This window comes from Metopolophium dirhodum, chromosome 6 (assembly GCF_019925205.1).
Source record: "Metopolophium dirhodum isolate CAU chromosome 6, ASM1992520v1, whole genome shotgun sequence".
NCBI classification, from domain to species: Eukaryota; Metazoa; Arthropoda; class Insecta; order Hemiptera; family Aphididae; genus Metopolophium; species Metopolophium dirhodum.
In genome coordinates, this window is record NC_083565.1 from 4518727 (window position 1) to 4535121 (window position 16395).

A 16395-nucleotide genomic window follows, 5' to 3' on the forward strand; every position below is an offset into this window, starting at 1 on the left:
CTGTCGTACAAAAAGAAAAAAAAAACTGAACATTTACAGTCATTGGCATAACGATATTTAAACTTTTGCGTTCAACGTTCCCCGCCATGTTCACATAAACTTTTTATGTACCAAAAACTGCAGAAACAGCTGTCGCCATGTAATTAAATGTAATAGTTTTGAGCGCTGCATTTATGTATAAGTTTAAAATTTTAAAACGTGGAAAGACGGTTAATTTGTGCGATCGATAGATTAGTGCATCATTAAAAATAACATTATTATCTTCGTAATTCGATAATATTTTTTGAGGAAGGTGTAAAAAACGAATTGCTACCGATTTTCTTATATTATAATAAAAAATAATTGTTTGCATCATAAATTGGTAGCTGGCGTATTTTTGATCTAAAATTGCATGCAAGGATGTGTATATACAAACATTTATTATTTTAGAATTTTCCATTTAGAATATTATTACATACACGATGATTTTTTGGAAATTCGATCGCATCTGGCAGCCTGCACTCGGACACAGATTTACAAAAGACAATAGGAGCACGTATAAAATGTATATGAGTCTCATCATATTTTATAAAGAAACTTATTTTAGAGATGATAGGCTCCAATGCGGGTAACTTCGAGTTATCTCAATCATATAAAATATGATCTGATAAACGTTATAATATTTTTAAAATGTTATAAGTTCATCGGGAATGTTTTAGAGGGCCAAAAAAATTGTCCTAAAATAGGGCCCGGGGTAAAAATTGTACCGTTGACCCCTTCACTTCCGCTGGCCTGCAGTCAATTAACAGCGATATATCAAAACGGTTACATCCATTATTATAACTTTATATGCGGTCGTCTCACCCTTCCCAACTCGTGCAGTTTGGTGAGCATGACCACGATGGTGGAGTTGTGTTCCCACAGCATGCGCCAAAAGTCGTCGGTGGTGATCTGCAGCGGTCCCTGGGTCGCGACGTAAGCCCCACGCTGCCGGTATCCGTCTATGAAGTTGGCGTTTATGTAGTCCGATCCTTCCAGGCCCCGTGACGATCCACCGCTCAGACACACCCTGGTGTTCTCATACGGCAACAAGTGCACCAAACGGTTTTTCGGCTTGTTAACGGGCAGACTGGCGCTGACAAATCGGCAGAATTCGCTTTTGACCAACGTTAATTTCTGAAACAGACATAATATTATGACTATGGGTCTTTTCAATCGACATAATATTACGTATACAATTATACATAATATGATAACTTGATACAAGTAGGTAATATAAGGAATAGGGAACGGTGTTGCCCGGTGCATAAAGCAACAGAAAATCATTTAACTTATTTTTCTAAAGTAATACACAACAGTCCAATTTCTATAGAGAAATTAATCATTGTTAAATCAACTTGACAGTTGTAAAATAAATATTTATCTTAGAAAATATTATTTAAATTAATTGACCCATTAGCAAGACAGCTCCAGGTTAAGTTAATTTCGGAGCCTCGACTTATCAACTATATTTTAACACGTCACTAAAGTGTTTCACGATAGGTCTACTCATATTTAATATAATAAACCGTAATTTGGGTAAACATTATTTTTTAAAACTTTATTGAACTTCCAAAAGTCTAAACAGTAAGACAGAAAAAACATACACACACACAAACAAACCAATCTGGATCGTCCGGGTTTCTTCTGATGGCCCTCACAAAATGTACGCATTTCAGGTTATGGTCTAAAATCGAACAGTGTTATTACCTTAAATTCGAGTTCCATTCCGGTTACGGTCGTTCCAACGTCCATCTGGGATAACTGTTGAATGTGCATGGGTAAGTTGCGTACGGACACTTCTGTTTCGCCGCACGTAACGGCTTCCAAGAGAGCGTCGTGTATGAATATATATTGTTCTTCGGTCTGTAGGGAGAAAAATAAATAAGATTAAAATTTAATGTGATAACCAATGATTACATAAATGAGTGAAGGGAATGACGTTCCTCGCGCGTTAAATGTCATCCAGATAACCTAAGTCTTACATCAACTCCATTTATATATGTCAGAACCACAATTTTTCTAAAATAACAAACACTATTGCAAGGAACAGCTTATATATTCAACCATGCGGGCTACCGGAAAAAATATTAAAAGATTTGTGAAAAATGCTTTTATGTAAAATAATATGACATTGTAAATATGCCGATATAACAATTTAAAACAATTTTTTGACGTCGATACAGATACGCAATGTTTATCTACCTGACCATATTTTTCTGACACGGAGCATTGATTAATTCATATTAAATTATTTACACTTTCCAAGTTATACTATAATAATTATTGTTAAATGTAGTTAATTTATTTCGTTTAAAAACGACATTAAAGGGATTCCATACCGTGATTTTTTGTTTTTGTCTAACACACGCGCGACATAAGAATTTTGACGGATTCTTTGCCAAACATATCAATCGATCTAATGAAGTGATGAGAATTCTGAAAACAGATTTGAATTCGTCGTCAAGTCTACTTGAAATCGACTTTCCCACAATTTTGATTTTTTGATTTTAGCATCTCCAAAAAACACGTCTAAAATACTATGTCGCGCGTGTGTTAGACAAAAATAGAAAATCCCGGTATCGAATCCCTTTAAGTGTTAACTTTAAAACTATTAGCAACAGTGTTTTTTTTTATTTTCATACTAATAGCATACTTTTTTTTTTTATTAAGAAAGACATTTTACAATCTGTACACAATAATTACAATAAGCAAATTAGATAGAGAAAAAAACAGAATAAAGTAACACGAATATCGTGTTGAGGAAGAAACCCAATGGTAACATACTAACATCTCCTAATAGCATACTTATACGCGTAACATTGATCAGCAGTAAGATTTTGCGAAACACGTTGCTAGACTGTAACTAAATAGTAATACTTAAGTTAGCCGAAGAAGCAACAAGGGTGGCCAGCGAAAAACGTTGCGAACAAACATACTTTGGTGTGCGCCAAGTCCTACCTACCCTACACTACCCCCTACAACCATTAACCCGTCCGACGATAATGATCCCCGTACCTGGACCATGTAGTTACGCTGGGCCCTGAGGCACGTGACGTGCGCGTAAATGTCGACGCTGTGCTCGTTCTTAGCCCGTTCCAGCATGGCGTCGATGACGATGAAACAGCCGGTGCGGCCAACGCCCGCGCTGCAGTGCACCACCACCGGGCCGGACTCGACCAGGTTGACGGCCCGCACGCGCTTCATGAACTGCAGCAGCGGCGCCGGGTGGTCGGGCACGCCGTGGTCGGGCCACGCGCCGAATTGCAGCTGCTTCACCTCACGCGTCTCCGCGTCGCTGGATCGGGTCAGGTGGAAAGACCGGACCACGTACGTGGCCAGCTCCTGAACGCTGACCAGCGCGACCGTGATTGGCCCGTACGTCTGCGAGCCGCGCGCCGGCCAGTACTGGTCGCACTTGACCCGGGTGCGCTCCTCCAGCTTGGTCATCATGACGATGGTGGACGTGCGCACCTCCCAGCACATGCGCCAAAAGTCGCCGGCCGTCTCCTGCAGCGGGCCCTGCGTGGCCACGTACGCGTTGTGCTTCCGGTAACCGTCGCAGTAGTTGGCGTTTATGTAGTCGCTGCCCGGTGAGCCGTCGGCGAGCGGCTGCAACACCACCCGCGAGTGGTCGTACGCGATCACGTTCGCGTACCGGTTCTTCGGCTTGTTGACGTCCATGTTCGAGTGGTCCCACGTGAACTGCTGGCCCGGCTCGATCGACTCATATTCCTGCGAGAACTTGAAGTTGTCGTTGGCCTTCAACAGGTCGATGTGCTGCGCCAGGTAGTTGATGGGCACCGGCGGGTGCGATACCATCGCCGGCGTTTGGAACTGCAACCGGCGTAGTTCCACCGGGTCGTTGTTCGGGTGCGAGTTGCCGATCAGTGGTTTCGTCACGCCCGACGTCTCACCGTACTTGCTCGGACGGCGGCGCCTGTGGAACGAAAAACAAACACAAGCGCAATATAGTACACCACGGTAGAAGATATAGCTAGACGGGAGGGGGGGGGGGGTGGAGATATTGAAATAAGGAAAAAGTGATTTTCATCTAAGGTTACACAGTCTATAGTAAAAAACGGGGGGGGAGGGGTAGTTCGAAGGAGATTAGGCTCACATTACTATTGTAAGAATTACATCCCCCCCCATCCTCCCTAAAAAAAATCAATACAATAACCATAAACAAATTGTGCATTAAATAGGAAATTCACAGTAATATATTAAATTTATGTAAATTGTATTTTGTTTTATTAAAGTCTTCAGGCAGGAAACCCTAATAAGTAATGTTTGTTATGTTTTAAATTAAAAATAACATAATATTTTTCTTTATTTTATTAAGTTTGTCAATTTTAATGTAATTAATTTAATTGCTTTATAATTCATGACTTGAAGGTTCATAATATTGAATATAAATACAAAAATGTATCTAATATATTTTAACTAAAAAATGTATAAGATACAAGATACTATCAAATATTGTGATTTAGTATAAAATTAAAAATGAATAATATTCTATTTAATTATACACATAGGTTTTGACACTGTACCTCCGTCATCCATTATAAAACTGTTTTATAGTATTAAAACAAGACATGACACAATAATTACCCAAAATAAAAATCAATACAAAATCACAAACCATAACAATATGGACTGGATGACTAATCCACAAGGTCTAATTGAAAGTATGTTTATGAGTACAACTTTGACTGTGGATATTGGATAGCGAAAGTCAATTAAAAGATTACTATTGTATTATATTGACATTTGTTAATTATTAATTATAATTTTAGTATATGCTGCCAGTGTCACTTTATGTACCACATAAGAAACTATAAGATACCTATATAAAGTGGTTTAGTAAAATAAATAAAGTTGTATTAGGTGTAAAATGTCGTTGTGGCGGGCGGAGCCACTAACCACCAGTTTGTTTGGCAACAACTCTATGTAGACAATTTTGAACAATAGACTATTAAATTATAGACTGCATGTGGAAATTTGAGAGGAATTATACAACACCTAAAATTATAAAGATGTTATCTTAAAAGTTATTATGTCACTGATCAAAATAGTAATATTGACAAAAACTATGATTTTCACATAGATGTTTACAAAGTTGTTAATGTTTTTGCAAAACAGACTATGTTGTACATACAATTAGTTAGGAGTTATTTACCTATAATGGGATTTTTTCAGCAAAAATAAATAACACCATTCATTAGGACTATGCATATACGAGTATTATTGTTATAAACTATAGTACTCTTCTAGTTTAAAGTTTGTGCCTGTTAATGTATACCAAGTAAATTAAATGAAATATTTAATCTAATATTTTTATTAAAAAATACTATAATTGGAGATCTTAAAATAAATACTCAATGTATATCTCTATAAGATACAAAAGTATTGACATTTTTATAATTCGGTAAATATCAATGTTATGGCAACTAAAAATAAAGAAATAATTAACAGTTATGTACTAAAAGTAGGGTGGTCGAGCGAACGAAATGAGCATTGAGCAAAGCTCCCTAGTGTATATAAAAACCAATCAAACTTACTTCTTAACCACAAACAATAATATTAATGCAGCAGTCAGCAATATTGCAGCAATTACAGGTCCAACCAGCCATAACAATCCAGGTGGAGTGGCGCTGCTTCTGACACTCACATGATCATTTGTTGTTCCACTAGAGCCTGTGTTGCTAGGAAGGTTCATATCTCTTAATTCAGGTCGCTTGGGTACTTCTTCAGGGCCAACCTCACGCATTTCCAACGATATAGGCTCAGAGAATGGACTAGATGTGTATAAATGCTAAGAAATAAATTTGAGGTTAAATTAAATTATATATTATTGCAGTGTCAGTCTGGCTCTCCCAGCTACCTGACGATCGCCGAGCCCTAAGTTTTTTTTTTCTATTTGGAGACCCAAAATCAATAAAAATGTTAATTTTTTTTTTTTATTTGAGTTTTTACTTAATAAGAAACAAATTTATGTCAAATAAACAGCTTTGTCGAATAAATAGCTTCAAAGAAATATGCAAATGTATAAAAACAATGATTACCTTTATATAAATTTGATATATTATGTTACACAAAATTTAATTATTAAAATTTAAAATTTAAAATTGCATTTTTCCTCTTTGTGTTATAGATATTTTTGTAATTTGAACAGTTTTTTTTTTTTTTATAGAGAATTTTTGGTCATCAAATACCGCCTAGCATTGATATCTGTATTGGTCACCTGGACATTTAGCTCATTTAAGTTAACCTTTTACAATCTTTTAATATTTGTGATGATACAAACTGTTTTGCATTTAAAAAAAATAAAAATTTGGTTTATACAGGCACATTGAAAATTATTGTACCAGGTAGCAAGTCATGAGCCAAACCGACGTTGTTTAATTGTGTAATTTATGTTTTAAAACTACAGCCTTAGTGTAATATTGCTATTTGAATTATTATTATTTACTTTTTGTGGGGTGTCAACGAATGCTCGAACAAATATTCTGTACTTTACATTTTGGTCTAGTTTTCGATTGAGGAATCCATCGTATGTCTCACCATTGCCTAGGTAAAATGTCCAAGGTATGGTTCTGTGAGGGAATTTAGCTGCGATGTAAGGCTCACCCTCAGCTAATAACTCTTGTTGGGAAATTTCAACAAGCTAAAATTTAAAACAAATATATTAAATAACCTGTTAACATATAAATTACCAAATATGCATTACTAATGCTTACTTTTTGATTTAAAAACTCATCTGGATTCATAAGCGCAGTGTCAGGATTTTCTGGAACAACTACTACGTAATAATGACAAATCGGACCATATTCTTCTGATGCTTGAGGTAATATAACCTAATATACAACATAAAACAAAGTTTATAAAAGTGTATTTATTATAATTAAACAATTTTACGCACGTGTATTTTCTGCATGTTTACAACGCCGAAAAAATCAGGTTTGACCATTGGTTGTGGAGCGGCCATTTGAGTGGTAACAGTAATTCTTGAAGGGGGTCTATAACTACGGTCAGATGGTACAGCACTAACATTTACAGCATAGCTTATAAATGGTGATAATTCATCGATTGTGTGGCTCAAAACATATTTGTCCAATTCTATTATTCGAGTTGGTACCATTTGCAACTGGGTTACGCCCTGTGAATCTCTAAATTCTTTAACTGCATTAAATGAGATTTTGTACCCAATTGGATTTAATTTTATAGGCGGAGTCCATGATAAAGTCATGCTGTGGGTGCTTACATCTGATGCACGCAAGTTTAATGGTACCTCGTCTGGTTTTACTATGACGGTGATTTTCTCGGACAGTCTTCCAAAACCCTGTAAATCAACAAGTATCAATTAATATAGTTAATTATAAAAAAATGAAAAAGAGTCAATTCAAATAAATAGATACTATATTATTTACATTATCGATGCGAGCTGCCACTGCTATAGCATACTGAGCCATTTTTTCAAGATTAGCAAGATCTGTGGATTCAGTGGCAGGAACATCTTTTACATTCCATTGGTTGAGATCTTCAACTGCTGTCATTGTATAGTAAATACGATAACCGTTGATTTTTACTCGCACTGGGACGGCTTCCCACCACACTTGTATACTTTGATCTGATGTTGCTACAGCCTTAACACCCATGGGAGCACGAACCATTTCTCTGGTAGTGTTTATGGTCATACGTGGACTCCACGGCCCTTCACCTTCAGCAGTCACTGCTCTAACGGTGACAACATATTCCGTGGCTTCTTCTAAACCAGAAAATACCGCCTAAGACAAAAACGAAACATATTAATACAGTTAAATCTGATATTATAACGAATATGTAAGGCACACATAGGAGGTGGTACTTGGCTGATATAATTTTATATTACATGCATATAATTTATCATAGTTACACACGCACATAGTAGTTTAACTGAATTCTCATTAATATTTATAAACTTTTAAATACTTAATTTGTATTATTATTATTGGAATTCGATATTTACAAATTGTATTAAAAATATAAAACTATATTTTTGATGTTATTAAGAATTAAAAAAAAAAATTAATTTTATACTATTAATTAATAATATATAACAATGAATGACATTATTATCTATTATAGAAGCCCAATATAGTTTATACATTACGTATGTTAATTATAACTAAAAATCAAACAACTAATTTTCTTAGGTAAATATAAATTACAAAGTAACTTATATTTTTGTTTTGTGTTGACAATTTAACAACTAATGTAAAGTTTATTTTTTTCATTTTGAATTTGTCAATAAATGATAAATAAACTTCCAGATAATTTTTTGGGAAGGGGAAAGCAGATCTTCAGGGGTCACCCATTAAGACATGCTAACTGCTAACTAATTGTTCGTCACAGATTTAATTTATTTAATGTTTACACTCTTCATACCTTTTTCAGTGTGGTATTTCTATGTGTGATGGTAGACTGATCAATTTTTTTGTGAAACTGTACGTCGTAGCGGATAATCTGTCCGTTACGATGTTCGCGAGACGGCTCGTCCCACACGACACAAACCACGTCGGGTGTTTGAAATTCATACGACACGTTTATCGGCGGACCAGTCGGTGGGCCTTCGGGAGTGTTGAAGTACTCTGTGGCTTCTTGGCCAAAGCCCACTTGGTTTTGACCAGATATGTGAAATTCGTACTCAACGCCGCGTTCTGAAAAACAATATTAGGTTAGTATCCACTAACGAACAATCAATCGCAAACTATAGGTCGAACGAACAAAACGCCACGTTAGGATATATACCTAAATCGGTGATGCGCCTCTTGTTTTCAGTCATCATGATCTCGAACATTTCCTGTCCCCTGATCCCGTAACGCAATTTGTATCCTAACAGTTCGCCGTACGTGTTTGTCGGCCTGGTCCATTCCAGTTCGATGTTGACTTTTGGTTCTCGTTCCAAAACCCTGAAAGTCATCGTGGTATTATTTTTTAGGGCAAAATATCACATTTGTTTTCGTCACGCGCGAATATGAATATAAAATATAATATTTGTGAATTATTGCATATTGAATTTATTTAATCAGGGACTATCGTAAACATTAGTACTTGAGGTTCACGACGGGCCGAACAGGTACGCCGCCGGGCGTTTTGATTTTGGCAGGATAACTGCGGTCGCCGTCACCCTTACGAGTGATGGCCGCCACCTGGATGGCGTACAGGGTATCGGGTTGCAGGCCGGTGACGTTGCTCTCTAGTGCATCTGTAACGTCAAATCTCAACGGTTCGTTGAGCAGCGCGTTGCCCTGTGGTCAAAGAAAAACGAAACGGATTAGGTAAACAATAATTGCGAAATTATGATCGATATCGGTTTATATCCATCCGGCGACAACGCACGCTTACCTCGGGCTTGGCTTCTTGGACGTGTATGTGATAGCCTCTGATGATTCCATGACGGTCCTCTTCGGTGGGCGGTCGCCACTGCACGTGTATCGTCGTCGAGTTGACGGGCAGGACTTTGACGTCGGTAGGAGGTCCTGGCACTGTTATATACCGATACACATACATGGCGAGTTAGATATGTTTAATATTTAAGAATGTTTTACGGAACGTTGTGCAAACAAGCGAAATGGTAAAAAGGATTAGAACATGATCAATTCCTTTTTTTTTACATCCATTTGACTTGCGTCACTCCGATAACGTCCATCGCGTTTTAGTTGCGAGAAAAAATAACGTTGTCGGAGTGAATATTATATATTATAATATAATATAAAAAAGTAAAAAACGATTATATCATTTCAAACAAAAATCAAAATTTGGAAGGTGAATAAAAGATAAATAAATCGGGGTTACACTATTAAAAAACCAATAAAATTAAATGATTAGGATAACACAAAAATAAAAAAAATACATTTAAGGATTGTTATATTGATCAAAAATCAAAATCTACCAAAACAATATCAAGGATTACTCTGGTTAAGTACTGTTAAAAAATATAAGTAAAAGGAAAAAAATCCAAAAATATTAAATGTATCGCCGAGCTAGCCAACGGACGATCACTGCTACGGGTTGACAAAAAAAAAATTAAAAACCTTATTATTTTCGTCCACTACTACGTTTTGGTTGCGTTGATATTTGTGTACTCACTATTCATTTCTGGACGACCAGATCACCACGGGGAGACAGACACGACGGTTTCGCATAAAAAATAGTGCGAAATCGTACCAAAAAGATACAATAAAAATACTTTTAGTGTCAAAAATACAAAAAACAAAAAAAAATATAAATACGCAGTCGTATTATATATTATATGAATACGTGTGTGTAAAAATATGTGCGTAAAAAAATTGTCGAGCTGCCAAAATACAAAATGTGTGCAGCGTTACCAAAAAAAAAAAATATAATAATAATATATATAAATATATATTATTTGGGAAAAGACTTCCGTCCGGGAGACGGAATAGAGCTAGGGTATATGTATTATATAAATATAATAAAAGAGAGACGAGAGAGAAAAAAATGTGAAAAAGAAACACAGAAGATATATTTATTACGTACCTACGGATAGTATGTTTGGATCGAGTGCGATAAACAATTGCACGCACGCATGTCATCGAACAATTCTTGTATATACGTATTATACAGTGTATAATGTATATATATATATAAAGTGATATTTTACAAAATATATTATATATACAGTGAAGTACTGAAGTATTCAATGGGGGGGGGGGGGGGGAGGGGGTGTCACATCCACAACTCCGCCCTGAATGCCTTTGAAAAAATCCTTAAAATTATGTGTTTATGTACACATTTTGAATTTTATAACAAAATCATAAGTGATGATTTATTTAAAAATGCCCAATTAATTTTACGTTTTACTCATTATTAGATTAAAATAAAAAATAATATATCAGCTACAACAATAAACGTCATATTATTATTATAAATAATTTAGTGTTGGTATAAGATATGATGACAGCTTCTTGGGAATTCGTACCTACATTGTCTAGGGTTTTTCCCATAACTGATCTTCAAACCCCAATTAAAAAATCTCTACTACTTCACTGTATGTATATATACATATTATATTGATAAATTGGTTTACATTACAATAATATATATTAATATGTGTACATTATGTGTGATTATTCAAGCGATGTGCATTATAATAACTTAAAGCCGTTTATACTAGGTGCAACTTAATGTTATATAATATTATAGTGGTGCTCGATATTCAAGTTCTGACCCATAACCATGTATCGACGCATATTATTGTTGTTGTTATATCTAAACGCGCACATTATTACAGAGCTGGCATTATATATAATTATATCGACGATACAATAACAATTAATTTGCCCGAATCGGAATTCGACGAATATTCTCACATGATATTCAACAGTATATTATCATCGTTTACCATGTACATAATATACCACGGTCCACAGTTATACTAGTCATATGTATTAATTGTGTCGTGCGTTACGTATCTAATTAATTACTCCGTCAGAGTTTATAGATTGATTGATTTTGACCGAACACTATAATGTGTAATGATAATAGTACATTCGCGAAGATGAAGACGATGACGTAATTCATACGTACGATCTTCACTGCCTAAACCTATCTTCAGGGCCTGATTAAAACAGAACTAATAGGCACCTGCCGACAAGGATGACAGCGGCGATATTTTGAAAGACGCCACAAATCCCCGTCATGAATTCTTGTCACATTAATTGTCCGATGAGAATAAAACGCGATTCGACATTTCAGGAGACATTCCTCGCAGACGATTACAACGATACGGACCTCAAGCAGTTAGGACCAAAATCATATTCGTCGTCACTCGCGGGTCGAGGTTTTTTTCATTTCTATATATAGTCTATAGTTAGTGTGTATAGCTTTTATTTCTAGCGCATTAGGCCTGAACGCAGTAAAGTCAAGTCGGTATTATTGTGTAAGACACCTATAGGCTATAACAATGGTCGAGTTATATACGACAAAAATATATTAGTTACTGCTTAGAGATTGCGCGCCGATCAATTTCGTCCAATTTTCGTTATCGACGATTGCGCGCGAACAACAAATATGATAACGTAATATGAAATCGATCAACACGAGTGGTTATAAATTATTCTAGTGCAGGGTGATCGCGATACGATATGATTGTCATGGGCCAGAACATCGTGGTGTAGTGGTGCGTTGTTTTAAAAACAATTTTATTTATAATACTCTACTGTGCTCGTATATTAATTATTATATATACCTATTGTGTTGTCAATGTGCGCCCGAAAAATTAAAAAAAAAAAAAAGAACAGCGATTACGCGGATACAATGTGGTGCGAAAGAAAGTGTGAGAAGAAAGAAAAAACTCAATGCGTAAAACGAAGAGATAAACAACCACCCGTACTATATTAACCCGTATCCATATCCGCGGCCGTCACCACCATGATTGTAGTAATTTAATACAATAATACATCGGCAAATACACATTAAATATCATATATGCAAATTAGCAGTAATCCCTAAAATATGCGATATGAGTGGTATAATAGCTGCGCCATGTTCAACGAAGTGGAGGGGGAATGGGATACATTTTATAAGTAACAACTGTTCTGGGTAAAATAAAAATATATTTCAAATTAATTTTTTTTACATTTTTTAATCGTTTATAAAAAAAAATCTTTTGATAATCAAAACTTTTTATTTCAACGTTTTAAAATTATTTTTTGTCTTTGTTTGATTGAGTCTCCTTCTCAGACGAGTATCTAATTTTCGGAATTATTCAAGTTTTTCTTTTCATGTATATTATTTTGGATATTTTATGTGAAAATGGATCATCATTAAATGGATCATAGAAAATAACGATGTGGAATTGTAGACGTATATTTTACAAAAATTGTTTCATTTTTTTCTACACCACTGCTGATAAATAAATTATAGACGCGGTGTTTGCGAATGCAATTTCACGTTTATTTTTGGACGGACATTTTTTTTAAACATAGCACTGCGGTAATACATTGCTAAAATAATATACCATTGGCGAAGAAGAAAAAAAAGCACGACCTCCCTACATCTAAACGCATGGCGAAGACGATACAAAATATGTATCATATTATAATAATATTATTGCAGCGAGAATAATAACATGTGATATATTGGTCCCCCCGAGCAGAAATAATATGCTTAATATTATATTTTATTAAGTCATAAATTTATAATTTGGCCTCGTTAACTTGTATTTGTGTGTGTGTCACGATTGTCATCGTATTATTTATGTGTATGTATGTGTGTGTGTGTGTACAAATGGAGGTTATATAGCGACTGTTGCGTGTTTGGTGTGAGAATATGCTTACCGTCTTCGCGGGTGCGAACCGTTAACGGGAAAGAGGACGGACCGTCGCCGACGGACGTGCCCGCCAGCACCCAAATCTTGTACTCGGTCCACCGTCTCAGGCCTTCCAGCGTGTATGCAGTGACGTTCTCCACACGGAACGAATCGGCTTCCGAGTCAGACATACCGCTCTCCGCGGCCATCACCTTGTAGTAGATTATCTGGCCGTTGCTCCGGTCGGACATAGGAGGCTGCCACTGGACCTGGATCGACGTGGGGCTAACGGCCTCGGCGGTCACATTCTGCGGTGGTGCTTCGGGCACTGTGACGGTGTGAAGCAGTAGCAGTAGCAGTAGCAGTACACCGCGGGATCGGGGGAAAAACACACAAAAAGTCGTGGTGAAGAAATAACAAAACAAAAATCAAAAGAAAAAAAAATAATAATAATAATAATAATAATAACGACGAAAACGAAAAATAATATTACCACCACGAGACCGTATTATATTCGTAGGTATAGGGTGGAAACAAAACAAAATAATAATAAAAGACGACAAACATCATCGATGTAAATCCCCTCGTTGTCGTTGAGTACACGATCAATTGTATTTTTGTTTTTTGTGTTGGATGGCGCGCGCGGATAAAACCCGTACGGGATGGTAGGTAGGTGGTACTACGCTCCGATTCAAACAAAAGTAACATTACGATTTATATATATATATAAAAACCAACGTGTATAACAAATCTATATATATATAATATCGAAGTATGTGTGCTAGTGCATATTCTAACGTCATTAAAACACCGAGCTGCGTCCGACTGTGTGTACACACACGCGCATCAGGCATTAAATTATATTATTATTATAAAATACTGCAAACACGCTCCATCAACATCTCGCATAAACTAATAAAATATATACATGTATATAATGTTGATATAAAAAATATATGTATAAAATCGCGTCCTAGTATTATATATCCAAGTGTACCTAAAGGTATATTATATTATGCGAGGTAATTTTTTTTTTTTTTTGAAGACACTTGTTATTATTGTATTCCTAGTACTCAAAATTTATTTATTTTATACATAGGGTGTACACAGAGGTTTTTAAAATGTTGCACCGAAATGAAATTCTAATCCGTGCGTCATACGTCCCAAATACACCCGTACAACGCCAAAGACTTAGATACTCTCTACATTATTATTACATATATCGTAAATGGTACACCGAAGGTTTTCTGAAGTACAGCAGAATGTTTTTTCCGAAGATATCGATGCGTATTTAAATGTAAAACGTATCGTAGCTAACCTACCCTATAGTAGCATACCAAATATATAGTTTATTGTTTATGCGCATTTATATAGAGTTTAAATTGACCCATCATAGTATAGTCTTGTAAAAACCTCGAGTGCCTATTGTTCAGCAAAAATTAAATTAAATTGACCTATTCACTTTGCCCGCGGGTCTCTCTGCAATTGTAAATGTACAAAAATAAAACTAAGGCTCCCTCCACCCATCGCTTATCGTCATAAATACGTCATTGTTGCTTAGTGCCGCGACACTACATAAAGTCAAGTGTCAAAAAAAAAAAAAAAAATCATCCCGTATACTACAATTTTATTCATTAACTATGCGTGATTTAATTTCGTGTTCTCACACCTCACACACGTCCTCCCAGTGTACAGCCGGGGAGCAGCTCGGCGCGATCGGTAAACAAACACTCGTGCATGTGTCGCTTTCTTCCGGTGCGTCGTGTTGTGCACTCTATATTAAATTATTATTATTATGATGCCGGTCGCGTCTCCTCCTACCTGGAATGCTTTCCACACGATATACGCGTATAATAGCCGGTCGAGTAGAAGACTCTGAGACACGTGTTTGCGTCGGCGACACGCCACTCACTTACCGTATTGTTTGGTCCGGACCTGGATCGGCGGTGTCGGTGCCCCTTCGCCGCGTTGCGATTTCGCCGCCAGCCACACGTAGTATAGCGTGTTCGGATATAGTCCGGTCAACGAGTAGTTCTCCGATACCGGTATGCGCCGATGGTGCTTTTCCTGCAGCAAGTACAAGAGGCCGTTACAATTTTTATTTTGTCCCGTTCCGAAACGTTATGTTATTGTTACAATACATTTAGGATCCAAGGCACGGTATTATCGTATTTTTGTTAATAAATACAAATATTACAAATCTATACAAAATTATATTAACGATTGATCAAGGTAGAAACTACAGAATGAAGTTGAATTAAAATTAGTTTTATGATGTGAAAAATTAGTGTTTGAAGTCGTAGATGCAAACGTCTGATTGCGGAAACTGTATGGATCAACGATTGTTGTCAGCTGTTTGATAATCAAATTTAAAATCATAAACGGCTGGTATATCGATGTCTGTTGTTAAAATATGTTTAGGTATTATAAAATGTCGCAAACAACAAATGGATGAAATAATGAATTTAATTGTAATTAAAAAAGTTAGCGAGGGAGTTAATTAAAAAGTTGTAACTGGAATAAATAAATATATATGTTATTATTGTTGTATCAACCTTGGCGTATGTATCGTTCCAGTAGAGTTCATAGCTGAGAATTTGTTCGCCGACTTGATTGGGTTTAGCCCATTGGAGTCCAATAGACGTTTCACCGATTTCGTTCACTCGCAGGTCTCTTGGTTGACTGGGCACTAAAATTGTATTTTTATATTAATGAGTGCAAACGGAAATTCAAACAGAGGTGGTGAGAATAACGAAACAACGAGATTTGTAGAAACACGTTAATAGTTAAAAACAAAAGACGGAAAAATATGCAGTAGCTGGTATAAAAAGTTTTGGAATTATCAAATTCACAATAATATAATGATATATTATACCAAATAGTGTAAATATACTTAAAACATTAGAGAGTTGGGGGTATATTGAAAAATGCATCAATATATTATAAAAACACACCTATATTTGTGTTTATGCAGTAGGCATAAATTGTACACATAGATGTATAAATCCTTTTTCAAATATACAAAAAATGTTAGTTATCCCATAAAAACAAACTCTGGTACC

General features: G+C 35.9%; 1 protein-coding gene across 1 annotated transcript in view; it reads right to left on the reverse strand.

Moving 5' to 3' along the window:
• The window catches only part of LOC132946171 (tyrosine-protein phosphatase Lar-like), a 156203-nt gene that overhangs the window by 3412 nt on the left and 136396 nt on the right, over window positions 1-16395 (reverse strand). The window contains 15 exon segments of the mRNA XM_061016031.1: window positions 844-1155; window positions 1729-1884; window positions 3037-3958; window positions 5580-5833; window positions 6491-6685; window positions 6759-6875; window positions 6941-7360; window positions 7449-7805; window positions 8446-8717; window positions 8809-8969; window positions 9112-9308; window positions 9406-9545; window positions 13362-13661; window positions 15250-15400; window positions 15889-16022. Of these exon segments, the coding sequence (XP_060872014.1) occupies window positions 844-1155; window positions 1729-1884; window positions 3037-3958; window positions 5580-5833; window positions 6491-6685; window positions 6759-6875; window positions 6941-7360; window positions 7449-7805; window positions 8446-8717; window positions 8809-8969; window positions 9112-9308; window positions 9406-9545; window positions 13362-13661; window positions 15250-15400; window positions 15889-16022 (4088 nt within the window).